Source organism: Manis javanica, chromosome 9 (genome assembly GCF_040802235.1).
Source record: "Manis javanica isolate MJ-LG chromosome 9, MJ_LKY, whole genome shotgun sequence".
In the NCBI taxonomy this organism is placed as follows: Eukaryota; Metazoa; Chordata; class Mammalia; order Pholidota; family Manidae; genus Manis; species Manis javanica.
The window spans coordinates 76,378,187-76,404,257 of record NC_133164.1 but is presented as its reverse complement, the minus strand read 5'-3'; the positions used below and the strand labels follow the sequence as shown (position 1 = coordinate 76,404,257).

The 26,071-nt window shown below is 37.6% G+C and overlaps 1 protein-coding gene across 2 annotated transcripts; it reads left to right on the top strand.

Moving 5' to 3' along the window:
- The first annotated feature begins 434 nt into the window (after positions 1–434).
- Positions 435–26,021, top strand: NAPG (NSF attachment protein gamma). 2 transcript variants are annotated; one of them, XM_017656509.3, is made up of 12 exons: positions 435–662; positions 3,649–3,716; positions 6,001–6,085; positions 6,819–6,836; positions 7,471–7,501; positions 11,037–11,146; positions 11,264–11,330; positions 11,597–11,667; positions 19,978–20,056; positions 21,912–21,991; positions 22,549–22,678; positions 23,734–26,021. In XM_017656509.3, the coding sequence occupies exons 1-12, from the start codon at positions 607–609 to the stop codon at positions 23,872–23,874; spliced, it is 936 nt and encodes a 311-aa protein (XP_017511998.1). In that variant the 5' UTR covers positions 435–606; the 3' UTR covers positions 23,875–26,021. The 2 variants fall into 2 exon arrangements, with proteins under 2 accessions (XP_017511998.1, XP_073068910.1); XM_073212809.1 differs by lacking the exon at positions 3,649–3,716.
- The last annotated feature ends 50 nt before the right edge of the window (positions 26,022–26,071 follow it).

Here is a 26,071-nt window from a genome sequence, read left to right as displayed (position 1 = left end):
CTCATTTCTATTCTGTTGCAAGAGATCCTAATTCCCTGAACTTTTCATTCAAAGCACTCACCACAGTTTGTATTGGTCAAGTGATTATTTGACAGTAATCAGAACTGATAGTTTTTACTTACTGACATAAGTTAGCACTCAAAATGCAGAATGAATGAACGAATACTATTTTAGCTGTGGACACAGGTATAACAGATGATAGAGCCAACCTGTTTTCACATGAATGGGAAAGCAAAGCTTCACGAAGGTTTTTTTTTCTCTCTCTCTCTCTTTTTTGTCTGTTGTACTCCCTTCTCACTTTCCGGTGCTTAGTACAGTGCCTAACACACATCTGAACCGCCGAATAAATGAACTAATCACCCTCAGGATCCAACCGCGCCTGCGCTTAGAAGCCCACGAGTCGGACAAGCGCGGGCACTCTGCTCCTGCGCGGTGTCTGCGCACGCTGCGCGGCGACCGTCTCCCGACCAGGCTTTGCGGTACTAAATTTGAGCCTTGTAGGCCTCCGTAACCTTCGGGCTATCCCACGTTCCGGTTTTCTCCTCGGTGTTTTCACGCCTACTCAGCCGGGCTCTGGCCCTCCACGTCAGGGACCTGGCTGTGACGATGGCGGCTCAAAAGATAAATGAGGGGCTGGAGCACCTCGCCAAAGCAGAGAAATAGTAAGTGAGAGGCTGTAACGTGGACCTCGGTCGGGGCGCTGGACGCGCGCCCTTCCCGGCTGATGCTTTGTACGCAGCAGGGGGTTAGTGAGAGCTAGCTGGCGGCGGCCTCCCGGGGCTGCCAGCCGGGCCGGGCTGGGCCGGGCCATGGGGCCCCCGGAAGCGTGTGGCCAGTCAGCTGCCGGAAGCCGCGAGCTTCCTTTGGAGTTCCGGGCAGCCTCCGCTGCTTCTACTCTAAATGGAGTGGCTCAGCCTGGAACTGGGACTGTTCTGGGTCTGGGTCTGGGTCAGGATCTGGGTTTGGGTGGTTCGTTGTCCTGGCGCTGTTCTGTGTGTTATAGCGTGTTTGGCAGCTTTCTTGGCCGACCGGATGCCAGTAGCAGCAGGCAGCAATCCTCCCTGTTTGCCACAATCAAAACTGTCTTCTGGGGATAAAATAGCCCTGTTGAGAACCGCTGCTTTAAAAGATTCCTTTGTGTTAGGAAAGGAACTACAGATTTATCCTGAAAACTGCTCGGTGTCCCCTTGTCATGCCCCATTATATGGTTCTTGGGGCAAAAACTGACAGTCATTTTGTGTGTGTGTTCTGCCAGTTTCTGATATGGTGCCTATGAGGCACCCAACAAATACTTGAGGGACTGAGCCGCTTCTACCAACTCAGTCCTTTGGACATTCCCCTCCTTTTCAGGTTCATTACTCCAACGAATTTTATCTGTCAACTATACATAATGAAAACTGCATTGAGCCGTTTGTTAGGTAACTCTGTCCACTGTGTCTAATCCGAGATCCTTGTAGCTTTCCTGATTCTCGTTTTCCAGAAGAGGCTTAGAGAAGCCTCATAAGGACTTGCCCAAGGCTGCACAGTTGATAAATGGCAGAGCCAGTTTTTGAACAGCGGAAAAGGTCAAGGTCTTTCTGTTGTTCCACATTACTTACAGGCAGTGTACTGGGGCTCTTTTAGCGCAGGAAGTGCCCACAGTATTGCTTTCTATTGGGAGCAAGCACCAAAGTATTATTAGAATAGTGCGTGTACTAAGGACCATAGTAAAACTGTGTTAAGTGTGCTTTGGTAACAAAGGGAGAAGGTCATTCTACCCGGGGAAATCACAGAGGTGATTTCTGAGCAGGGCCTGAAAAATAGAGTTGAGCAGCTTTAATGACTTGACTGAATATGGAGGGAAAGGCTTGACTCCTAGGTTTCTAACTTGGGAGATGGAGCAGAGGAGAGAGAGAGAGAGAGAGAGTCCTTCAGTTAAGAAGGGGGACATAGATGAATGAACATGATGGACAGGCCAGGAAGGTGTTGAGATTCAGGCTTGAACTTGTCTTAAATGCCTCTAGATAGAGTTACCAGTAGGTGGCAGGAGAAATGGGCCAGCAGCTTAGGGAAAATACGATTTTTCTCTGTTTTCTAATGCTATATGGTTCAATACTGCCACGTAGTTTTGTAATTATAATTAATCCCCTTAGTACTGCAGTTTTTGGTCTTGTCGAAATTGACCAAACTGTTAGCCTCAACAGAATTTCCTTGTTGACTCTTGATAAAAATAATCAAAAGCAGAAACAGGTAGAGAGCCCTTACACCTAAATTAACCAGAGTGCCTTCTCTCTTCCTAATTAGAGGTATCTAGTTTTCTGTGGATGATTTGCTATATTTTTAATCTCTAGGTCTTTCCGTGTGTAGCGCATTAGGCAATTAAATGATTCACTTTTTGGTGTTTTTGGTGGGATTTTAAAAATTATGTAAATACACAAAATATAATGAGCACTTTGGGGTGGAGTGGGGGATTAGAATTTTGCTTTATAGCAATATGTCCTCAGTTTTGAGGATTAGAATAGATAGGCTGCAATTTAAGGATTTTATTTTTCTGAGCAATATTATTCTTGATTAGCTTGAAAAAAATGTTCACAAATTTGAATCTCCTAACAGTATATACATAAACACAAATGTTAATTACACTTGATTGGCAAAAAAGTGTTCCTTAAGTTACAGCCTCTAGGGATTTCACACAGCTATCACAAAATGAAGGTGTATTTCTGAGGGCTCGTGGGGATTCCCCATCTCTCAGTTAAGGTACTCCCCTGATTCCTTGGAAGCCAACAACATAATATGCAAGCGGTATTCACTAACTGTGTTGAAATTTAGACCTTAAGGTGGTATTTATTTAGCAGTTCTTACACCCAAGTTTGACAGTTTAAACTGAAAGTCTGAACTTACTTTAAAATAAAAAAGGAAATACAGTATGCAGAAAGGGCAAGTAAGATAAGAACTCAAAATTGATTGTCCTTTGGTTTGACATCTGAGAAGCCAGTACTCCTGAAAATCAGCTTTTCTTGTTTTCAGAACATCTTTGTCTTTCTGGTTATCTTTGCTGTTCCCTGTGGTTGATTCTTAGCCTTTTTTTGCTTATGCCCTCTGTTGTTCTGTGTGTGTGTTCCGTAGTCTCTCTGCCCTCTCTCTACTGTCTCCATAGCGGATCTTAACTGGGCTCTTGGTGTGGCATATGTTGATGACTGCAGTTAATACCCTAGCCTCTCCTGCACTTCAGTCTCAGGGATCCAAGTGCTTGGTGGGTGCTGTGCCTCAGAGGGTCTCCAGCTGTAATGCCTCTCTGGGGTTGTTACACCTGTATTGCTGCTGCCTCCACAGAGTTTCTGGTACAATAAGCCTGGGGCAGGGCTCCACAGTTTATATTTCTAGCACGTTTACTAGTAATGCCGTGTTGGGGAACATGCACCGAGACTGTCAGCTGTATTTGGATGTTATACAGACATTTCCAAAGGAGGAAAACCATTTCTATGATAGTGGAATGGAGAATGGTGGGGTTTATTTAATTGTAAATAAGTTTGGGTGGAGGTGGGTGACATGGGGACTTTGTACCTGATGGTTCCCTCTACTTTTGTATGACCTATAAGGTCCTTATAAGCAGGTTCTGACTTATGAATATGGCTGGTAATTCTGTTAAATGTGTCCTCTTTTCATTAGCCTAAAAACTGGTTTTTTAAAATGGAAGCCAGACTATGATAGCGCCGCTTCTGAATATGGAAAAGCAGGTACGTGTAACTGTAACCCTGTCTCTCTAATATATAATCTTAAAGTAGGCTGATAACTTCCTATCAGCATAATACTTAAGCTTAATGCATCTGTAAGCTTCTAACACTGAAAACAAAAAAATAAATTCTACCCAAACCCTTGAGTTTTTTTCCACTTGCTATTTTCAGATGTGTTGATGACTTACAGACCTAGGTACCTCTACCCTTTTTGTGATAGCAGAGATGGGTAGGGTAGGCAGCTGTGGGATTTTAACATGTTTATATATTCTTGAACTTGAGTTGCATACTACTTCCAGGAGTTTTGCCTTATCCCTCTATGATACTTCCTATTACTGAATAAGAATTTTCTGTCAACTTTTTAAAAAATTTAGCTTTATAATCTGCAAATCATGTGTGTGCTTGGCACATTTTTGTTACGAGCCACTCTTAGAGATACACTGATAAATGTTAAGATATATATATATATAGAGTAATAATTTATCTGTATATAAGATAAAAATGATCTGAAATACGCCCCAGACAGGGACTTTACTAAAAATTTAGGGTTTTTAATTGTGAAAATATGTCTTTTAGCATATCTGTCATTGTTTTGGATATAAAACATAACACAATTTTGAAGTAGCCTGAACACATTTTACAGTTGGTTTCAGTGGTAGTTCTGGTAAAGTTAGCCTAGCATAGAGATCCCGTAGGTAATGTGCTTTTGGCAAACTCTAGTCTCAGTATATCATCAAAGAAAAAAAGAAATAGGGTAAATTGAAACTGATTGGAATAATGCTGGATTTATTGTCTAGATAGTAAAAGAAATGACAAGAAATGAGTCCTTAACATTTTTATTTAAATTCTGAGTAAATTCTGTTGCATTATACAGATTACTTGCCATATTTAAAAGGAAAATTATCCAAAGTTCAAACGGATTTTTGGATGCCTCAGATAAGAACACTTTGTAATTGGAGGACACAGCATTTGCAAATCTCTTTGAGGGAAATTGAACACAGATAGGTTTTATATGCATCTGAGACCATGTGCTGCTTTCAAAAATAATAATTCAGGACAGATGTTCTCATTAAAGCATTCTTTGTTTATTTTATTTAAGGGATTATGCAAATTACATTTAACACTAGAATAAATTTTTTGAAAAGCAAAGTGTAGAAATCCAGGAATGAAAATAATTTCAATAGTTTGTTTACTTTCAACATTTCATTAAAGAGAACTTTAAGATTGTGTTTTTAACAAATAATGTTTTCTTAAAGCAGTATCCTTTTCACCTATTTATTAGCAACCCTTGGTAAGTTTTCCAAAATCTGTAAGATCATATTTTAGGGCTACTCCTAATTGTTTTTCTCTGATGATGACACTTTTACAATAGTGAGCAATATATTTTAGCTCTTTGGACAGTGAGATGTCTTTTTCACCTAAACAGTGTAAAATATATATTTTTTTTAAAGCACTGTAAGTTTTTTAGACATTTATTTTTAAACTTTGCACTAAAAAAGATTTATTAAAAATACTTAATGTATTTACTGGTCTTTGGTTTCTAAATAATTCAAAAGATAGACTATGGTATAACAAAAGCACTGTTTTTATTATTAAAGGTAGAACTGGTGAAGTAAGGTACTGTCTTTTGTGAGGAGTACTTGTTTGACTCATGTGATCTTAGTATCTCAAAGTTTAGATGTTGTTAGAAAGATTTGGTTTTGAGAGGAAGTAACACTGATTTATTGCCCACAGTATACAGTTAATGAAACCCAAACCCAACATTTGAAATTACTTCTAAGTTATTGATAGTCAGAAATGTAAGAAAGTTGCTTGGAAAAAAGTACAGTTGACACTTGGACAACATGAGTTTGAACTGTGTGGGTCTACTTAAGTGTGGGTGTTTTTCAGTGAACATATTGGAAATATTTTTGGAGATTTGCAGTAATCCCAAAATCAAATTTTTCTATAGCTTATTTTATTGTAAAAATATATTATATAATACACATAGCATACAAAATATGTGGTCATCAACTGTTTATGTTATTGATAAGGCTCTGGTAGGCTATTAATAATTAGGTTTTTGGGGAGTCAAAAGTTATACTCAGATTTTTGACTGCTGGTACCCCTACTCCATGTTGTCCAAGGGCCAACTGAAATATTTTACAGTTTTATGAACTTCCTAAATATTTGCTTAAAATAAGTTTATTTTCTAATACTTCACACTTCATGCAGATTTTGGTAGTAATTTATTTGAGGTTTTTTAATGATGGAGATAGACAGTCTCTTTTTTTTTTTATTGTTTCAGCTGTTGCTTTTAAAAATGCCAAACAGTATGAGCAAGCAAAAGATGCCTGTCTGAGAGAAGCTGTTGCTCATGAGAATAATAGGGCGTATCTTTTTCAGCCTTTACAAATCAGTTAAACAATTTAATGATTTTGATAAAAATTGATTATTTTGTTATGAATTTGCTACATGTGGAGGCACAATGCTATTAAATTTAAAAAATGGTTACAAAATCACCCATTTTTAAACTCTGAAGAAGCATTTACAGACTTTTTATTATAAGGTCTATGCTGTTTGCAGAGCTGTATTTGAGTTTATTTCTTTTGTTACTGAATTTGCTTAATGATGGTTTTACTTGGGATGAAGTGAGGGAAATATATAGACAGGTGCTGAAGAATGAAGCAGTAGCACAGTCCTGAAAATGTATAAACTGTAATATAAGTATTTTAAAAATATAGTCTCTCTTAAGTGTATGAAATATGGTTTTTAAGTAGTTTAAAACAATTTTCCTGAGGTATTTTAAAACTTAAAAAACTAAAAACTGTATATTTTTGCCCCAGTTGCAAATTATGGTTATAATAACCTTCATTTTAGTAAAACTCTTCAGATTGATGCATAATGGAAATAGCTTAAAACTTTGGTTTTGTCAGTGTTTTTGTAAATTGTAGTTTTAAGGGACACCGATAGGCATTATATTATTTCTTCTTTATGTGATCATAGGATTTGTCTTTTGGAAACAACTGGGGCGATGACTTAGTTAACACTGTTTTTAAATAGTATTTTTTAGGAACTGTTGATTTGCTTTTTTTCCTTAATTTTGACTTTGTTACATGCATTCAGTCTTTTTCATGCTGCCAAGTAAGTAGTCTCCACATTTCCATGTATTTGCAGATTATTATGTTTTAAATGTTTTTTCCATAGGCCAGGAGATTTTTCTTAAGTTATAAATTTATAAATAGTGAATTATTTTGTATGGATTTAAGTAAAATAGTCATTTGCATTTGGTTCAACCTGAACTTGAACATTAAAAATGAAGTCACTCCTAATTAAAATACAGTGTTCACCATAATATTTTTAGGACTATTTGTTCAGTAACCTAGAAAAAACAAGTGGGTTAGATGCTCTTTTTCCCTCTTCTTGATAGTTATAGTGCTTGTGGAGGGAAGCAGCAAGCTTTCTCCTGCCTTTATAGAGAGTGCTTGTTTCAAAACTTGGATGTACGTTTGTTAAATGTAAAATCATTTAACCTTTCTGAGCTTTACTTAATCTTTTACATCTGCAAAATAACATCCTTTTTGGCTCCTATGCCTTGTATCCTATGCATTCTTGCCCGTGAAAGTGAAGGAAAAAATTGTATGGTAATAAAAGCCTAAAGTAATAAGTAGTGCCTGAGCCGGTTTTAATTGACATAACTTCTCATATTTGTGGTAGAAAGTTGCTCCTCCCCTTATTTCATTAATATCTCATCTGAGAAATTATATTCTCTTTGCAGAGCTTATGAGCAAGCTGGCATGATGTTGAAGGTCAGTAATGTTGTGTCATAACTCTTCTGTAGTTGAAATGAATTAACTACAAAGTGTTAAATCTGTGTTGAGGTTGAAAAGTCTCCTTGCTAAGGTGGAGATGCTAAAATTTCTTGTCCAAAGTAATGCTAATTGGACCCATAAAGTACCTTCTGTTTATCTTAAGATAGGGAGTTTCATATGTGAAATTTAGGAGAGGATGTTTTAGAGGGAACTAGGAGCAACAAGGTCCTAAGCTTTGTAATTAGTGTGTTGCTAAAAAAAGAGCTATGTGGGAGAGTTCTTTGCTTTTGAGAACTTCAGGATATCTTCATGTAGTAAAAATTCACAAGTATATATTTTTTACTATCCATGGGTTATATAGAAAGAAGAGATTTTTGGTAGTTTTATGAGTATCAGTTGGTATTGAGGAGAACCTTAGACTAAGCTATTGTTATTTAACTCTGATTCTTATTAAATGGAGTATTTTGGCTAATGTGCCTAAGCTGCTATTCATACTTCTTAAAAGCAGGTTGGGAATTAATATCCTACTGTGGTGAGACAAAACATGTTATTTTATGACACTGACTCTCAAAGTATGTCAAGTGGCAATTGAAATAGAACGTTTTCCTTTCCATTTTTATGTTCTCTTATAATATGGTACAAGCTGTTTTGAATTATTTATTTATTATAAAGCTTTGTTGTAAGATTTAGTAAAGCTTTTGTTTTTAGTTTCTGTGATTTATAATCCCAACTTTACTGTTTTTCTTTTTTAAGTGAATACACACTTATTGTAGAACACTTAGAAACACTGGAAAGATTTTAAGATGTTAGTAATAACTTTATATGTTTAGTTTTTTTCCTTCTGGTATTTTTCTATATATGTATATGCACGCACACAAAACTGAGATTAAGGCTCTACACACAGTTTTGTACCTTCCTGTTTACATATAACTTTCTATGCAGATTTTCTAATATTATTTTAAAAAATACTTTCATAATATATATCAAATACTTCAAGAATTTTCATAGCCTTTGACCCATGAATTCCAGTTCTGTGACTCTATTATAAAGAAGTAGAGAGATAGCAAAGATTTATGCATAAGGATATTTACTGCCACATTAAGAAAAAAATGACAATTATCTCAATTTTTAATAACAGGAAACTGTTGATATTATAATAAAGTGTTACATAGCCATTGTAATAAAGCTTTCCTAGTTGAAACATGTAACCACATTTATATTGATGATACAAGTCAGGTTATCAGCAGTAATTCCTTAGCAACTAGAATTTCTTTTACAGCTGATGGAGCCAGCTGTCTGCCCTGACTTCCTCCTGTCTCAGTTTCCCCTGAGAATGAGGAAGCTCTCAGGTGGCTCTTGCAGTCTTGGTGTACTTTGTGCCTATTATTAGGATACACTGTCTTTGTCCAGAAATACCAGAACACTACAATGCATGATCCTCACAACCTCAGCATATATTGTGCTGTGCTTAGTTGAATTGTCATCAAAAGTTATTATTCAGGCATCATTGCCGTAACTCTAGTATCTGCTTAATTTGAGCATTTTAAAGGCACTGGTTTGAAGGAAGGAGAACAACCTAATGATAGGGAAAAAGAAGAAAATGCTTTCTGGCATGCTGTTGAGCTTAAATTAAATGCTTTTGGATAGTCAGTCCCCAGCTGCTTTAGGAGTCCTGAGCCACATAGTCCACAGTTAATTTTGTGGGCTAAAATTTCCACCCATTTGTCATGCAGACCTTCACATTCATCCCCCAGTGAGATTTAGGAAGTGGCCGTTGTAGATGAAGGCACAGGGAAGAAGACACAGGAACTTGTTGGCTCAACCTCTGGCTTTGCCATGTTACAGCTGTTAGGATTTCATATCCTGTTTGCTCCCCAGAAGCGGTAAGTTTGCCAGGTCACATAAGCTACCAAAAATAGGCATAATTCTATTTTCTTCTTCATGATTTTGTGTTATGAGGAGCACAGTGAAGAGTATGAAATAGTTTAACTTTTAAACTCATCATTTTTTATAGAGAGTTACCAGTATTGTCATTGGGCCTCTTATTCACAGTCACTCTTGATTTGGTGCAAAAAGTAGGGAGATACACATAATAATTTTTAAACGTAATACTTCTATGGTGCTTACATCATACTGCCCTTTTATTGTAGTTACTGCTCTATGTCTTGTCTTTGAAGGTAAAACTCAGGAAGGACAGTACTTTTTTTTTTTATCTCCCCAAATGTTTTGCATGTTGTAGTTGCTCAGTATATATTTAATTCATGGATAAGTGAATTGGGGGAAGAAATCTATAAAGCCAAAGTCACCCTCAGGACAAAAGGGAGTGAAACAGATTGACTTAGTTCCCTTTCCTCTCAAATATCACTCATCATATACTCTAGATTCTTGATTCTTTTTGACCTTTGGTTTCTATAACAATAAAGGGTTTTTTCACCCAGGTTTGAGGACATATTAACTGATGTAACTGCACTTGATTACAGTAGCAGCTTTATTTTGTACAGTATCTTTCAGTCTATTTTATTATTTAGCTCCATAGCTAAATAATTTAAAAGTTATATTTTGAAGTTGGTAAGAATAAGACCAGCAAGTTTTGTATCCTAAAGAATTTGTCAACCAAGTGAGGGACTTAACAGGTAGATTTGAAAACAACCCCTGAGATGTCAGTGTGGCACCTACTTTGAGACATAGCATGTCAACCCTAAGTAGATCATGCCTATAAACTAGCTTTTGTATGTTTTTTTTTTCAGTTTTTAATAAAATGAGTTTGGCTTGTAGATATTAGATATAAAGACCATAGAATACTGAGACTATTGTTCAGTAGCAGGATACAGATCTATTTTGTTGATGGCACTCAGTGTGGAACAGGGTCAAAAATTCAGATGAACTGAGGGTATAGGAAAGGCACTGAAATGAAGGAGCAGTAGGTGGGGAGAAACCCGGTCACATTCAGGAGATGGTATGCCTCCAGGGGACAGCTGCTGCTCAGCCCTGGTCCACTGTTGCCATGTGGGAATGCGAACCTGCTGATGCCATTTCTTTTGATGTTTTTATCAAATAGGAAGCCATAAAACAGAACTTTTGTGAGAGTATCTGATTTTAAAATACAAGCAAGACACACTTAGAAATGAGATACAGCCCTTTTTTAAGCGCTACCAGTTTTCAACCTTTGGCATAGGCCTTATTTAAAATAGGGATTGAGAAAATGTTTCAACAATTGTAAATGTTTAAGAAACAGTAAAGAGCACGTGTTTTGGTTTCTGCTATTTGTATAGTTTCCATGAAACACTGACATGATGATGGGCTCTGTGTAGAAATTAATTGATGCATTTTTGGTTTGGCTAAATGAAGCCATTTACTTGATGGGGAAAGTAACCATGTGAAGGCATTTGAATTTAAATGTGTTTACTGTGTCCGACATTTTGAATCACTTATTTTCATGAATTAGGGATAAAACAATTGAATTTCTGATTGTTAACTCTGTGTCTCTTAAGTTGATGCATTTACTGATCTATGATGTAACTTTTACCCAAAGGAGATGCAGAAACTACCAGAAGCGGTTCAGCTGATTGAGAAAGCCAGCACGATGTATCTGGAAAACGGCACCCCAGACACAGCGGCCATGGCTTTGGAGCGTGCTGGAAAGTGAGTGCGCAGAACATGAGTCTCTGCATAGAGTCATTATTTTTTTGCTTTAATAATGTCCTTTGAAAAACAATTTTTCTGTTTCTCAAGTAAGTCACATTTTCTTGTCTGATTTAGGCTTATAGAAAATGTAGATCCAGAAAAGGCTGTACAGTTGTATCAACAAACAGCTAATGTGTTTGAAGTAAGTTTGGATTTTTTTTTCTTTATGTATACTTAGAATGTTTAGATTCATAATGTATAGAACAGAGAAGTGCAGCAGGTAGTTTTTTGAACATTACAGTGCTCACAGTTGAGCTCTATTTTTGGTATTAGAAAAATAATAGAATTAATAAGCAGCTATGGTGTCCCCCTCCCTTGGCTGAGTGCATTACTTTTTTAACAAATAATAATTGGGGGTGGAAAAGGTTCCTACATTAAAGCAGCCAGCTCTCCTTTTGATTCCCTCAGAATGAGGAACGCTTACGACAGGCAGTTGAGTTACTGGGAAAAGCCTCCAGACTGCTAGTACGAGGGCGCAGGTAAGTTTTACACAACTGTGTTCATGTATGTCTGTGTATAGGCACACCTTGTTTCATTGTGTTTCACTTTATTGCACTCACAGATACTACACACTTAAAAATTGAAGGTTTGTGGCAACCCTCTGTAGAGCAACTCTGTCGAGCCTTTTTTCTAATAGCATTTGCTTACTTTGTGCCTCTGTTGCATTTTGGTAATTCTCACAATATTTCATTCTTTTTCATTATTATATTTGTCATAGTGATCTGTCATCAGTGATTACAATATGCTGAAAGCTCAGATGGTGGTTAGCATTTTTGGCAATAAAAACCGGTATATATGTTAATTGCATTTGGTTTGTTATTACTGCTTTACCTATTTCACCCATCCTCCCCACCCCCACCACTCCCTGTGGCAACAACCAATTGTACTTATTAGTCTATTTCTGTCTTGTTTGTTTGTTTTGTTTTTTTTTAGATTCCACATATAAGTGAAATCATGCAGCGTATGTCTCACTCTTTCTTATTTCACTTAACATAATACCTTCTAGGACCATTCATGTTGTTGAAGATGGCAAACTTTCATTCTTTTTATGGCTAATTCTGTTGAATATACTTACTATTCTTCTTTTTGCTACAGTTCTTTTTTTTTTAATTAAGGTATCATTGATATACACTCTTATGAAGGTTTCATATGAGAAAACAATGTGGTTACTACATTTCCTATATTATCAAGACCCCACCCATACCCCAATGCAGTCACTGTCCATCAGTGTAGTAAGATGCCACAGATTCACTGTTTGCCTTCTCTGTGCTACACTGTCTTCCCTGTGACCCCCCACACCATGTGTACTAAAGATAATACCCCTCAATCCCCATCTCCCTCCCTCCCAACCCGCCGTTCCACACCCTTCCCTTTTGGTAACCACTAGTCCCTTCTTGGAGTCTGTGAGTCTGATGCTGTTTTGTTCCTTCAGTTTTGCTTCATTGTTGTACTCCACAAATGAGGGAAATCATTTGGTATTTGTCTTTCTCTGCCTGACTTATTTCACTGAGCATAATACTTTCTAGCTCCATCCATGTTGTTGCAAATGATAGGATTTGTTTCTTTCTTATGGCTGAATAGTATTCCGTTGTGTGTATGTACCACATCTTTTTTATCCATTCATCTACTGTTGGACACTTAGGTTGCTTCCATATCTTGGCTATTGTAAATAGTGCTGCGATAAATATAGGGGTGCATATGTCTTTTTGAATCTGAGAAGTTGTTTTCTTTGGGTAAATTCCTAGGAGTGGAATTCCTGGGTCAAATGGCATTTCTATTTTTAGTTTTTTGAGGAACCTCCATATTGCTTTCCACTAATGGTTGAACTAGTTTACATTTACAGCAGTGTAGGAGGGTTCCCCTTTCTCCGCATCCTCGCCAGCATTTGTTGTTCCTAGTCTTTTGGATGTTGGCCATCCTAACTGGTGTGAGGTGATCTCATTGTGGTTTTAATTTGCATTTCCCTAATAATTGGCGATGTGGAGCATCTTTTCATGTGCCTGTTGGCCATCTGAATTTCTTCTTTGGAGAAGTATCTGTTCATATCCTTCACCCATTTTTTAATAGGGTTTTTTGCCGTTTGGGTGTTGAGGCATGTGAGTTCTTTATATATTTTGAATGTTAACCCCTTGTCGGATTACAAATATATTCTCCCATACTGTAGGATGCCTTTTTGTTCTGCTGATGGTGTCCTTTGCTATACAGAAGATTTTTAGCTTGATGTAGTCTCATTTGTTCATTTTTGCTTTTATTTCCCTTGCCCAAGGAGATGTGTTTAGAAAAAAGTTGCTCATGTTTATATTCAAGAGATTTTTGCCTATGTTTTCTCCTAAGAATTTTATGGTTTCATGACTTATATTCATGTCTTTGATCCATTTTGAGTTTACCTTTGTTTATGGGGTTAAACAATAATCCACTTTCATTCTCTTGCATGTAGCTGTCCAGTTTTGCCAACACCAGTTGTTGAAGATGCTGTCATTTTCCAATTGTATATCCTTGGCTCCTTTATTGTATATTAATTGACCATATATGCTTGGGTTTATATCTGAGCTGTCTAATCTGTTGCATTGGTCTATGAGTCTGTTCTTGTGCCATTACCAAATTGTCTTGATTACTGTGGCTTTGTAGTAGAGCTTGAAGTCAGGGAGCATAATCCCCCTCACTTTATTTTTCCTTCTCAGGACTGCTTTATTTGGGGTCTTTTGTGGTTCCATATGAATTTTAGAACTTTTTTCTCTGGTTCGTTGAAGAATGCTGTTGGTATTTTGATGAGGATTGCATTGAATGTGTAGATTGCTTTAGGCAGGATGGCCATTTTGACAATTAATTCTTCCTGTCCATGAGCACAAGATGTGTTTCCATTTATTGGTGTCTTCTTTAATTTCTTTAATTTCTCTCATGAGTGTCTTGTAGTTTTCAGAGTATAGATCTTTCACATCCTGATTAGGCTTATTCGTAGGCGTTTTATTCTTTTTGATGCAATTGTGAATGGAATTGTTTTCCTGATTTCTCCTTCTGCTAGTTCATCATTAGTGAATAGGAATGCAACAGATTTCTGTGTATTAATTTTGTATCTTGCTACTTTGCTGAATTAAGATATTAATCTAGTAGTTTTCGAGTGGATTCTTTAAGGTTTTTTATGTACAATTGCTTTAGTTCTTTTTTTTAAAAATTTAAGTATAGTCGATATACAATCTTACATTGTTTTCAAGTATACAATACAGTGACTCAGCAGTTGCCCATATTATTAAATCCTCATCCCCACTAGTGTAGTTACTATCTGTCAACATAGGAAGATGTTACAGAATCATTGGCTGTATTCTCCATGCTATACTACCATTCCGGTGACCAATTTATATTATGATTGAGAATTTTTATGCTCCTTTATCTCCCTCACTTCTCCCCCACCTCACTTCAGCCCCTTCCCCATGGTAACCAGAAGTCACTTCTTATTGTATGTGAGTCTAGTGCTGTTTTGTTAATTTTGTTTTGTTTTGTTTTTATTGTCCACAAATAAGTGAAATTGTATGGTATTTGTCTTTGTCCTCCTGGCTTATTTCACTTAGCCTAATAGTCTCTAGGTCCATACATGTTGTCACAAATGACAAGATTTCATTTTTTATTGCCAAATAATATATTCCATTTTATATTTGTACCACATCTTCTTTATCCATTCATCTATTGGTGGACACTTAGGTAGCATCCATACCTTGGTAATTTTAATGTGGCAATAAACATAGGAGGGCATCTGTCTTTTTGAACCAGGGATTTTGTTTTCTTCACGTAAATTCCTGTAAGTGGAATTATTTGCTTTTATGGTATTTCTATTTTTAGTATTTTGAGGAACCTCCATACTGCTTTCCACAGTGGCTGCACCAGTTGACATTCCCACCAACAGTGTGAGGGTTCGCTTTTCTCCACATCCTTGCCAACACTTGGTAGTTCTTGTCTTTAGGATAATGGCCCTTCTGACTGGTGTGAGATGATACCTCATTATGGTTTTGATTTGCATTTCCCTGATTATTAGCTATGTGGAACATCGTGTCATATGCCTGTTGCCATCTGTATTTCTTCTTTGGAAAAATGTTCAGGTCCTCTGCCCATTTTTTAATTTGGTTAATTGTTGTTGTTTTTTAGGTGTTGAGTAGTATAAGTTTTTTATATATCTGGATGTTAACCCTTCATTGGGATTAACATAAACAATAAATTGTTTATGAATGTATTCTTCTATACTGTAGGTTGCCTTTTTGTTCTGTTCATGGTATCTTTTGCTGTACAGAAGCTTTTTAGTTTGATGATAAGAGCTTTATGGTTTCATGTCTTAAATTTAGGTCTTTAAGACATTTTGAGTTTACTTTTGTGTGTGGAGTTAGACAGTAATCCAGTTTCATTCCCTTACATGTAGCTGTCCAGTTTCCTCAACACCATTTATTCAAAAGAGTGTCTCTCGTATACTCATGGCTCCTTTATCATATATTAATTGACCATGTATGTGTGGGTTATTTCTGAGCTCTCTATTCTGTTCCATTGACCTATGGGGTCTGTTCATGTACCAGCACCAAACTGTTCTGATTCCATTGGCTTTGTAATAGAGCTTGAAGTCAGAGAGCATAATCCCCCCAGCTTTGTCCTTCCTTCTCAGGATTACTTTGGCTACTCAAGGTCTTTTGTGGTTCCATATGAATTTTAGGATTATTTGCTCTTAGTTCCTTGAAAAATACCATTGGTGTTTTGATTGGGATTGCATTGAATCTGTAAATTGCTTTGGGCAGGATGGCCATTTTGATAATATTAATTCTTCCTATCCATGAGCGTGGGATAGATTCCATTTATTGGTGTCTTTAATATCTCTCATGAGCATCTATGTATCACATCTTTTTATTCCATTAATCTTTTGGACACTTAAGTTTCCATGTCTTAGCTTTCAAAATAATATGGTGGTAAACATAGGAGCATATGTCTCTTTTCAAATTGATTTTATTTTCTTTAGGTAAATACCTAGAAGTTGAATTACTTTGTTGTATGGTATTTCTATTTTTAGTGTTTTTAAGAAACCTCCATACTGCTTTCCATAGTTGCTGTACCAATTTACATTCCCACTAACAGGGTACAAGGGTTGCCTTTCCCTTTTCTCCACATTATTTTTTAGACATAATGCTGTTGCACACTTAATAGACTACAGTACAGTGCACACATAGATTTTTTTATGCACTGGGAAACCAAAACATTCATTTGATTCTTCTTTTTTGCAGTGTTCATGCTATTGCTAAGGTCTGGAACTGAACCTGCAGTATCTATCTCTGAGGTCTGCCTGTACTAAGTTTTCTTCACAGTGTTAGTGAGGGGGAGAAGTGTAAATCGAGTGAGTAGGAGTGAGTGCTGTGTGGATACGCTTGGAAGGTGGACATTTGGCAGCCAATGAGTCTTTTATTTACTTTGCACATTTGTTTTATTGCTTTTTCTCTTTTTAGTAAAAATGCATTTTAAATGATGGAATTGTATACAATGTTTTGAACAAAAATTAATTTCATGGAAATTTAAAAAAATGTACCAGTATAAAAATTGATTTAGGTTTATTAAATTTATTCAAGGAATAGTAAGGAATTTGATAGTTTAGAAACTATCACTGGTTATGTGCGGTATGAAAGAATTAAAAGTCAGATGTTGCATTACTTCTGTCAGGAATTTAAGTAGTACAGAGTCAAAAACATGGATAATCTACACTAATGGGTAATTAAGATAATTTATATGATATTTGAATATCTTGAGTACATACTTTGATTATAATCTGATTTGAGTTTATCAATTGCCTAAAAGAGCTAAAACAGTTGGCAATTTTGTACTTTATATGAATAACATCTTCTAGAATGTGACATGAAATTTCAAAGTTTATATTTGTTATATTTAGTTAATATGTGATATTTTTACATTAACATGAGAGTGTAAGATTTAATCCTAACTTAACTATAGTTTATATCCTAGTATCACAAAATTAAATACCCTATTAATATATTGATATTAGTCTACTCTTCCCTCATTTTTGGAGATTCGTAATTCAGGAGTGAGGGATTTCATTTTGATCACATCTTGGAGGCTATCAGTCAGTGGTAGATCAATGCCCTTGTTCCGTCCTTGTAAAGGCCTTTCCAACAAGTTCATCTGACTTAACAGTGAGACTTAGATTCCTGTGCCTTCCACAGAAGTTCTGAGGCAGCTGAGCAGACAGACACACTGTTGTTGGCTGTCAGTGACCCATATTCAGAGCACCTTCTCAGCTTTGTTTGCGGTTCCCAGTGAGGGGGAGAACCTGGCATCCATGTTAATCAACCAACCCCACCTCTTCCCATTCCCCACTTCGGAGACTCAGTCTCTCTTGGACTCTCACCAGTCAGCTGAGACAGTCCCTAAATTCCAAACACAGGGAGGACTGGGTGTGTGTATGTGGGGTAGGTTCTAGTTGAGGATAATCACTAGGTTTGTCTTGCATAACTGTGTCCTGTCCATTGTGATGTCCTGCGATGATGATAAGCTTAGTTGGCAATGTGATGAGAACTTTATAGATAGATGGAAATACATTTTGGAGTTCAGGGGGTTGTTGGGGCATGAGGAGGAGTTTCAGTCATTGTGAAGGAAATGAGAGCTGGGTTGAGTGAGGTCCTATGACAGTTTCCTGTCATAAGCACATCTTTTGTCTGGGGCTGACATTTTATTTTTGAATTACAGAAGATAAAATCAATTTATTCTCTTTTCAGCAAAACTGGATGCATTCTACTTTGTTAGAAGTATTAAGTACCTCTGTGTTTCATTATGATAATGAATAATTTCCTGGGTATATTTGAATTACAAACCTATCTAAATATATAGTATTTCTCTTGAATGGCTGTTTTGCGAAGCAGCTATTAGCACATGGAAATGCAGTTCTTATGCCAAGGAAATAAGTAATTCATGTGTGAAGAATATAGACTTTAGCATTAAATATATGAAAAGCTTGAAATACTACGATTTCCATTAAAATGATATAATCTGGACATTATGTTCACAGAATGTTCTGATGGAATTTATTTTATAAAGCAGGATATGTGATAAGCTTGTGGTTATAATTACAAATGATATAGGTACATGTAATCCTTCCATGTTAATTTTCTATTTCTGCATAGCAAAAACCCATAATCCTAGCAGCTCAAAACAATACTCACTTACTGTCTCACAGTTCTGTGGGTCAGCAGCCCAGGCACAGAGTAACTGGGACCTCTGCTCAAGGTCTCACCAGGCTGAAACTGTGCTGTCTGGTAGGGCTACCATCTCCTTCGAGGCTCACTAGTTGTCGGCAGGATTCTGTTTCTTGCTGCTGTAGGGTACACATGCGTTTCTTGTTGGCCATTGGCCAGGGGCTCCTCTCAACTGTGGCAGCACCTGCCTTTCTTTGGCATGTGCCCTCGAGGTTGTTTACAACGTGGAGTTTGCTGCTGTTTCAATGTTGGCAAGAGCACATCTGTGTTCACTTCTAATTGCTCACCTTTCAAGGGCTCACCTGATTAGGTCAGGCTCATCCATACGTTCTCTCTTTGAGTCCACTCAGAGTCAGGTGATGAGTATCCTGCTCACATGAGTGAGTCCCATCATATTCAGAGGCCTTTCCCACATTCAAGGGGAGATTATACAGGGAGTGTGTATGAGAGAGAATCTTGAAGGGATAATCTTAGAATTCGGCTACCATGTCCAACTTAAAAACTGACTTTGTTCCCAAAAGTTAGCAAGTTGATCTTTGAAAATTCAGAATGCATTTCTCCAAAGAGCCTTAATTTATGAGGTAGTAAATTAGGGTACAGACCACAAAAAATTGAATTTAATTCAAACGTGATTTAAACCAAGCGTGTGTGTGTCCGTGTATATGCACGGTTATTTTTAAAAGATAATTGTTAAGATACAAATACAGTATAATATTTTCATATCTTTAGTTTGGATCACAGTAACACTTTTCTCCCTCTGTGTCTTAACTATGTGCACCCTTTTGCCTAGAGGGATGAGAGGACTTATTCAGTCACAAGTTAGGTGCTTGTAAGCAGCCTGTGGGTAGGAGTGTCCCCCAGCTCCACAGGCAGGGGGGGATCTGGTTAGGGTGTGGTGGGATTGGGAGTTAGGGAGTGGGGCCTCAGAGGATTTGGGGGAACTTTCCTCGTCCTTCTTCCATGGGAGTGGGATGGAGAACAGGGAAATGTGTGAGAGTAGATGGAAAAGAGGAAGGAGGATCAGAGGTGACAGGAAGACTTTCTCTAGCCTCGTCGCTGCTGCGCTTTTGGCTCCTCAAGGCAGCTGTGGAGCATGCGACGGCCAGGAGCGGGCAGGAGAAGGGGGTCTTCAGCAGGCAGGCAGTGCTCTCAGAGCGTCTGGATAGCCTTTCTGTGGAAGGAAGGACATCTGGGGTGATTAAATCAGGAATTGTCTCTCCTACTTTTTACAAACGTTTACAGAGCAGTTTGTTGAATTTGATAAATTCTCATTAATGGATGATCCTTACAAGACTTTAAAACTTTCCATTTGAAATAATGTATTGTTAAGTTCTTCTGCTTCACCTGTCTTCTTGATGCCCAAGGGAGCAAGCTGAGCATCTGAAAGACAAGCCAGATGAGCAGAGCTCATAGAAACATGGCTTATGGAGCAGTTGCTCTTGTAGCCTGGTAACCTCTTTAATTCTCTGAAATCTGTACTATCAAGTATTGTACAGAAGTGGCCTTTGCTACAGATCATTTAGAACTGCCTTGTTTTACAGTTCTTTGTTTTGTCTTTAGGTTTGATGAGGCAGCACTCTCTATTCAGAAAGAAAAAAATATTTATAAGGAAATAGAGAATTACCCAACATGTTATAAGGTATGCTTTGAAAGTGCTTATTTTTGACTTTACATTAGGTAGTTTTTCATATTGGTGTAACTGTGTACTTGAGACTAGATTCCATGGATATTTGTCTATTCGTGTATTTTTTTAAAATAAAACTTCATGGGCCTCTGTTTTTGGCCAAGATGAAATACACCCACTGTAGACTACCCTGCTGATTACAAAACCTTAGGACAACATACAGAAAGCAATTACCTGCAGACTCTGAAAAGTGCATAAAAGCAGGACTGTGGAGGAGCTAAGCACTTAGAGAAGCAACCAGCACGGGACTGGGTTCCAGCATTTTCCCCTATGTTATCTTGCAACACTACCTTGAATCTCCCCCAGTCCTGGAGCTGGGCAATAGAGGCTCCAGTAGCTAACATTCCCACAAACCCATCTTCCTCATCTTCTAACCAGATGAACTGGGGAAAGAGGAGGCTCCATTGTTTTCCTCTCTTTTCTCTCTCTTGTCTTTGCTCTGAGGGACTAGGAAGATGAGCTAAGAGAGCAAGGAGAAAACTCCAGAAAGGAGAGGTAGAAAGAGCATTTGCCTGCAAGAGAGAAAGAGAGAGTGTGTGAGTGTGTGTGTCTCTCTGTGTGCACGTGCATGAGCATGTGTGCCCACACAACTCTTGGGTTTACTCTCCAGTTGTGCCATGTGTGGGACAGACCCAGAGTTAGCAGAGCACAGGCTTTGAGAACTGATGTAAGATGAAACCACCATCCAGGGGGCACCTCTGCAGGACTCATGTGTGCAGAGCCACTACCCAGCAAAGTAGACAGAACATGCAGTGGGTACCTTTCTGTGGCGACTGCCTGCAGCAGACATCCACGCTTTCCTCACAATTACAGGAGCATCTATAGAGCAGAACATTCACAGTGTCCAGGATACAGTCTCAAGTTATCCAACATGGAACCAAGAAAATATGTCCAGTTGTTGAGAGAAAAGATAATTCACACCAACCCAGAGATGACCCAATGTTGGAATCATCAGGTTAGGACTTTGAAGCAGCAGTTTTAACTGCTCCGGGAGGTAAAAGTAGACACAGGTGAAATGAATGGACAGAAGGACTGATCTTTTTTTCTTTTATAGAAACTACAAAAATGAACTGAATGAGAATTTTAGAACTGAAAAAGTAATGTCTAAAAGTAATTAAATGGGCTTAATCTAATAATGGAGTTTGAAGAGTCAGTGAACTTGAAGATGAATCAATAAAAGTTACCCAAAAAATAGAGATGAAAAAGATTGAAAAACACTTTAGGAAGAGCTATTTTGCCAATAAGATCTTCTCACTCATATCTTTAATATTATTAATGCTTTTGTTGGCTTATAAATAGTATTGTTTCTGTTATCTAAAGTTTTCATTTGTTCATTTTTTTGGTAATATCTCTTTAAAAATTCCAAAGTGTAATTGTAGAATTATGGATGCCCCCTCTTTTCTATTTCCTTATTTCCTTCTCAAGTTTAAGTCTATATAGATATTTAAAAGAAATTATCTTTTCAAAATGTGTGGGGTTACAGTCTGAGGCTTTGTCACTGAAAGTGTGGTCCTCAGATGGGTGGTATCGGGAGAACCTAGGAGAAACAGCAGAATCTCAAGCTTGCTCCTAGCTAAATAAATAGCAGTCTTCATTTTAACAAGACCCTTGGGTAGTTTGTATACACATTAGAATTAGAGATACACAGTTTTGGAATAGTTTCCCTCAGATGTCCTGTGGAAGTTACTGCAGAATTTATAAATTAATCTGTATACAGATCAGGACTCTGAAAGTTAAATTTCCAGATATCAGGAAATTGACTTTATTACATAGATACACACCTGTACCATAATTACCTCTTTCATTGTAGAAAACAATTGCTCAAGTCTTAGTTCATCTGCACAGAAATGACTACGTGGCTGCAGAAAGATGTGTCAGGGAGAGCTACAGGTAAGATGGTGACCTTGCTGTCCTGACTTGCAGTGTTAACATTTCCATTTCTTAATCTAAGATTACTGCTTAGAAAGATATTCCTGGCCACAAAACTATTGTTTTTAAAGTAAATTTAGTAGTGATAGGAACACTTGACTATCATTTCAGCTCTTACAGCAGGGTTTTACAAGTTGTGTGTTCTTCCCTGTGTTTTCTCCTGGGAGCTTCCATGGGAGTGAAAGACCTGAGTGATTTTGTTGTATTTGTCTTCTAAAAAAAAAAAGAAGGAAAATAAAGTTCTCAGAGTATATGTTACAGGAAGATCACTTCTTGTTAGAAATACCTAAAATGGGGAGTCTCCGTCTGGGCACTGTTGATGTTTGTTCTGTGTAATTGTTTGTTGTCGGGCCTGTCCTGTGTATTGTAGGATGTGTAGCCACATCCCTGGCCTCTATCCACATGTGACAATTAAGAATGTCCCCAGACATTGCCAGTTATCTACTAGGGGCAAAGATATCCTTGGCAGAGCAGCATCTGTTGAGGAGGTGGAGAGATGTGACCTGTGCTTGCTGCAGCATTCCAGGGTTCAATGGAAGTGAAGACTGTGCTGCCCTAGAACAGCTCCTCGAAGGGTACGACCAGCAAGATCAAGAGCAAGTGTCAGACGTCTGCAACTCACCACTTTTCAAGTACATGGACAATGATGTAAGTGGCCTTTTGGTTAACTTTCTTCTTTCCTCTTGAAAGGAAGAGGGTTCTAGTGAGATTATTTTCCTTCCCTGGACTTGTAAGATTTTCTCCCTCTGGTTTTCACCTCAGGCCACTTCTCAAAAAGGATGTTGGCATTTGCACTGAACTTCACTCTAGGTTTGGATTGTTTGGATGTCAGCCATGTGGGTTTACTGTCTAACCGTGTTGACCATATGTGTATTTTTTAAAATCTGCCCTGTTTCTCAGCTTCTCCTTCCATCTGCTGGCCTCTATAGGTTACTGAGTTTATTAAGTTTCCCTTAGGCTCACTGTCTGAAAGAGGCCCATTGTGTAGTGGCCTTCATAACACAGTAGACTTGTTGGAATCCTACTTCTATGACAACTAACAGGTTATTAATTGTCTTTAAGCCTCAGGTAACTCTTCTGTAAAAATGGAGCATCTGATCCCTGTCTTGGCAGCCTGTTGCAAAGAGTGGATTATTTTGTATACAAAGTATGGCCTCACGTGGTGCCTTACACAGAAAGTGAGCCATTACTGTGGGTTTCTCTTCTGTTGCATTTCCCATTTCAGTAGATTTGTGAGCACTTGTTCATTTGACTTACTCATTTGACTTTTGGCCTTAAGCTTATCATGGTATTAGATCAGTTTAATACCTTTAATTTTTTTATAATGATATATGTAGAGGTATCAAATTTATTCTAGACAAATTCTTACATAGACTTTTGTAAATTTGTATATGTTTAAAATTTGACCCTAGCTTACACTCTTCATTTATACAACAGCTCTTTGTTCATAGGTACTACAAGTGTTGTTTAACTCAGGTGTCCCAGTTATGTGAATTACTGTACTTATGTGAGGTTAATTGATATTTTTGCTAGTTGGGCTCCTGTTGCATTGAATTTTGTCACGGTTGTTTTCCTATCTAGATGGTACTATTGGTTTTTGTGATGTAGGGAACTAGGATCTGTCTTTTATAGGTAACCGTTGTTGAGACGTTGTGTATGAGATCCTGGTTACCAGCTTTTGATACCAGCTTTGTTGTTGACAGTATGCCAAGCTGGGCCTGAGTTTGGTGGTACCAGGAGGGGGAATCAAGAAGAAATCAGCAGTAGCAGCACAGGCCAAGCCTGAAGGCACTGCTCCCGGTGCTGAGGAGGAAGAGGATGAATATGCCGGCGGGCTCTGCTAGGGCCTGGCTTCACTTCGCACGAGGGAAGGGAAGAATCCCCACGCACCATCCGTGGACTTGGAACTTGTCAGGGGGGCCCAGACTCCATTGCAGTCTTGGTTTTGAATGCTAATAAATACTCATTTTTAGCTACCATTTCCCCAGATCACCCTGTATACCCACTACCTGTGGCGCATTTTTTTTTTCTTACCATGGTGAGAGCTTTTCTAAGACACCAGCAGAAATTAACACAAAAATGTACTGTCATGTTTTAATGCAGTTGATTTTCAAAATTACAAGCCAAATTCTAGATAAATTCCATCCTAAACAAAAGGGACAATAGGCATAGATATTCTTTTCTCTCAGGCTCTTATAATTTATTGTTAGAGAATTTTCTTTGCATTTTATTTAACAATTGCTGCTAAAAGTGAAGTTTACTGGTTAAACAAAATGGTATTTAAACATTTGTTTCATTCTCTTTTAAAAGGAAATTTATCCCCTACTAGGTACATTTAAATTAGTAAGTCTTTTCAGAGGTGAGGTTGGTAGAGGAAGCTGTTTTGAGCCCTAAAATATAATTATCTCAAGAAGAGATGCATTTGAAGACTTATATGTAATTTTGAAAGTTTTGAAGGTAGTATGTTAAAGTGATTCTGTAAATTTCTTCAGTTCTTTCTGAAATATGAGGATTTTTCCCACCTAAAAAACCTACAGAGGCTATCTCCACACCCACTTGGCTCTTGGCTGAGAACTGAGGACCTTTTTTTATGCATTCTAACAAAGAGGTAATGTTTCCATCAAATGTGTGTACGTATACATTTCTTCCCTCTAAAATAATTCTGGTTCATTTAGAGTTGTAACAGGACAGTAACTTGATGTGAGAAATGCTGTACATGACAAAAATTTAGCAGAAAGGGCAAAATTGTTTTTGAGTTACTGTACTTATATTTTAAGTGCTGTGCTGCCAGTATTTTATACTGGTATTTCCAAAATGTTATTTTTGAAGTTTTCCCTTTTCACTCTGTATGACTTAGACCCATCTCCCAGTCTGTTAGTCAGAAAGAGGCTCCAAACATCAGCAGTGGTTTCCTGTGAATTCGCTGTCTGTCTCTCCAGAGGGTCCTACCTGATGTGAGTGCAGTGTGGGCTTAGTTTTGCTGGACTTGCTACAAACACTTGTGCAGATCACTGCAGGCAGCTTTAATCACAGTTGGTTCCCTGGGAGAACATAGGCAGAACATCCTTGTTTGGGTGGATGGGTGTGTAGAAATCTTTACTGAAGGTCTGATTCAAAACACTAACATTTTGATTCCTCAAGTAGTTGCATAGCAGCTCATTTTCAGTAATTTGTATGGAGCTGAACTTTGAACAGTGTCAGTAAAGCTGTGTTTAGGCATTTGTATTGTATGACGCATTAGTATTTCAGAGATCTCGTCATTGCTGCTCTACCCTTCAGATCCAGTCGGAAACTTCAGGGGTCTTATATTAATGCCCATTAAATAATTTGTTTAAACAGATTTGGCACATTTAACAGATACTTTAGACAATTTGTTCATAGACCATATCTATTTCAGGCATGGAGCAATGTTTTACTTTTGCTCTTTTCTTACATACTAAACAAAAATGAGGAATGAGTCAAGTGCACTCCAGCAGCAGTGCACCTGAACCTCCCCACAAGAGGCTTCACACAAGCCCGACCTCTCCACACCCCTGCCCATGTGTAAAAGCTAAAAGGCAGGACGGCTGGCGTTTGAATCAGCCTTGTTCTGTGTGGTGTCTAGTTCAGAGCATTTATCCCCCTTATTTTTCCACTGACATCAGTCTTTATCCTTACGGGTTAGTCAGCCATGGAAAACTTGTTGTTTACAACAGGAAAAATTGTTTTCCAGAACTCAAATCATCACTTGTACCAAAGTGAAAGTCTGCATGAATATGCTCAGCATCTAATAGTCAATATAGTCAGTAAAGTCAGTCTACAGAATATATTTAATATATTGAATTAATTTGTACATTGCAGAGTATGGTATTTGTGTATGCAATCTGTGCTTTATTCTTATTTTTTTCTAGCTCTTTGATGAGTAGAATATTAAATGTATTGTTATAGAAATGCAGATTATTGCTTCTATAGGAAGATAATTATGAAAATAAAATCCAAAATATAAGTATGATTATTTTTATTATTAGTTGTTTTGCTTGTTTCTTTACTTTTTTCCAAGGA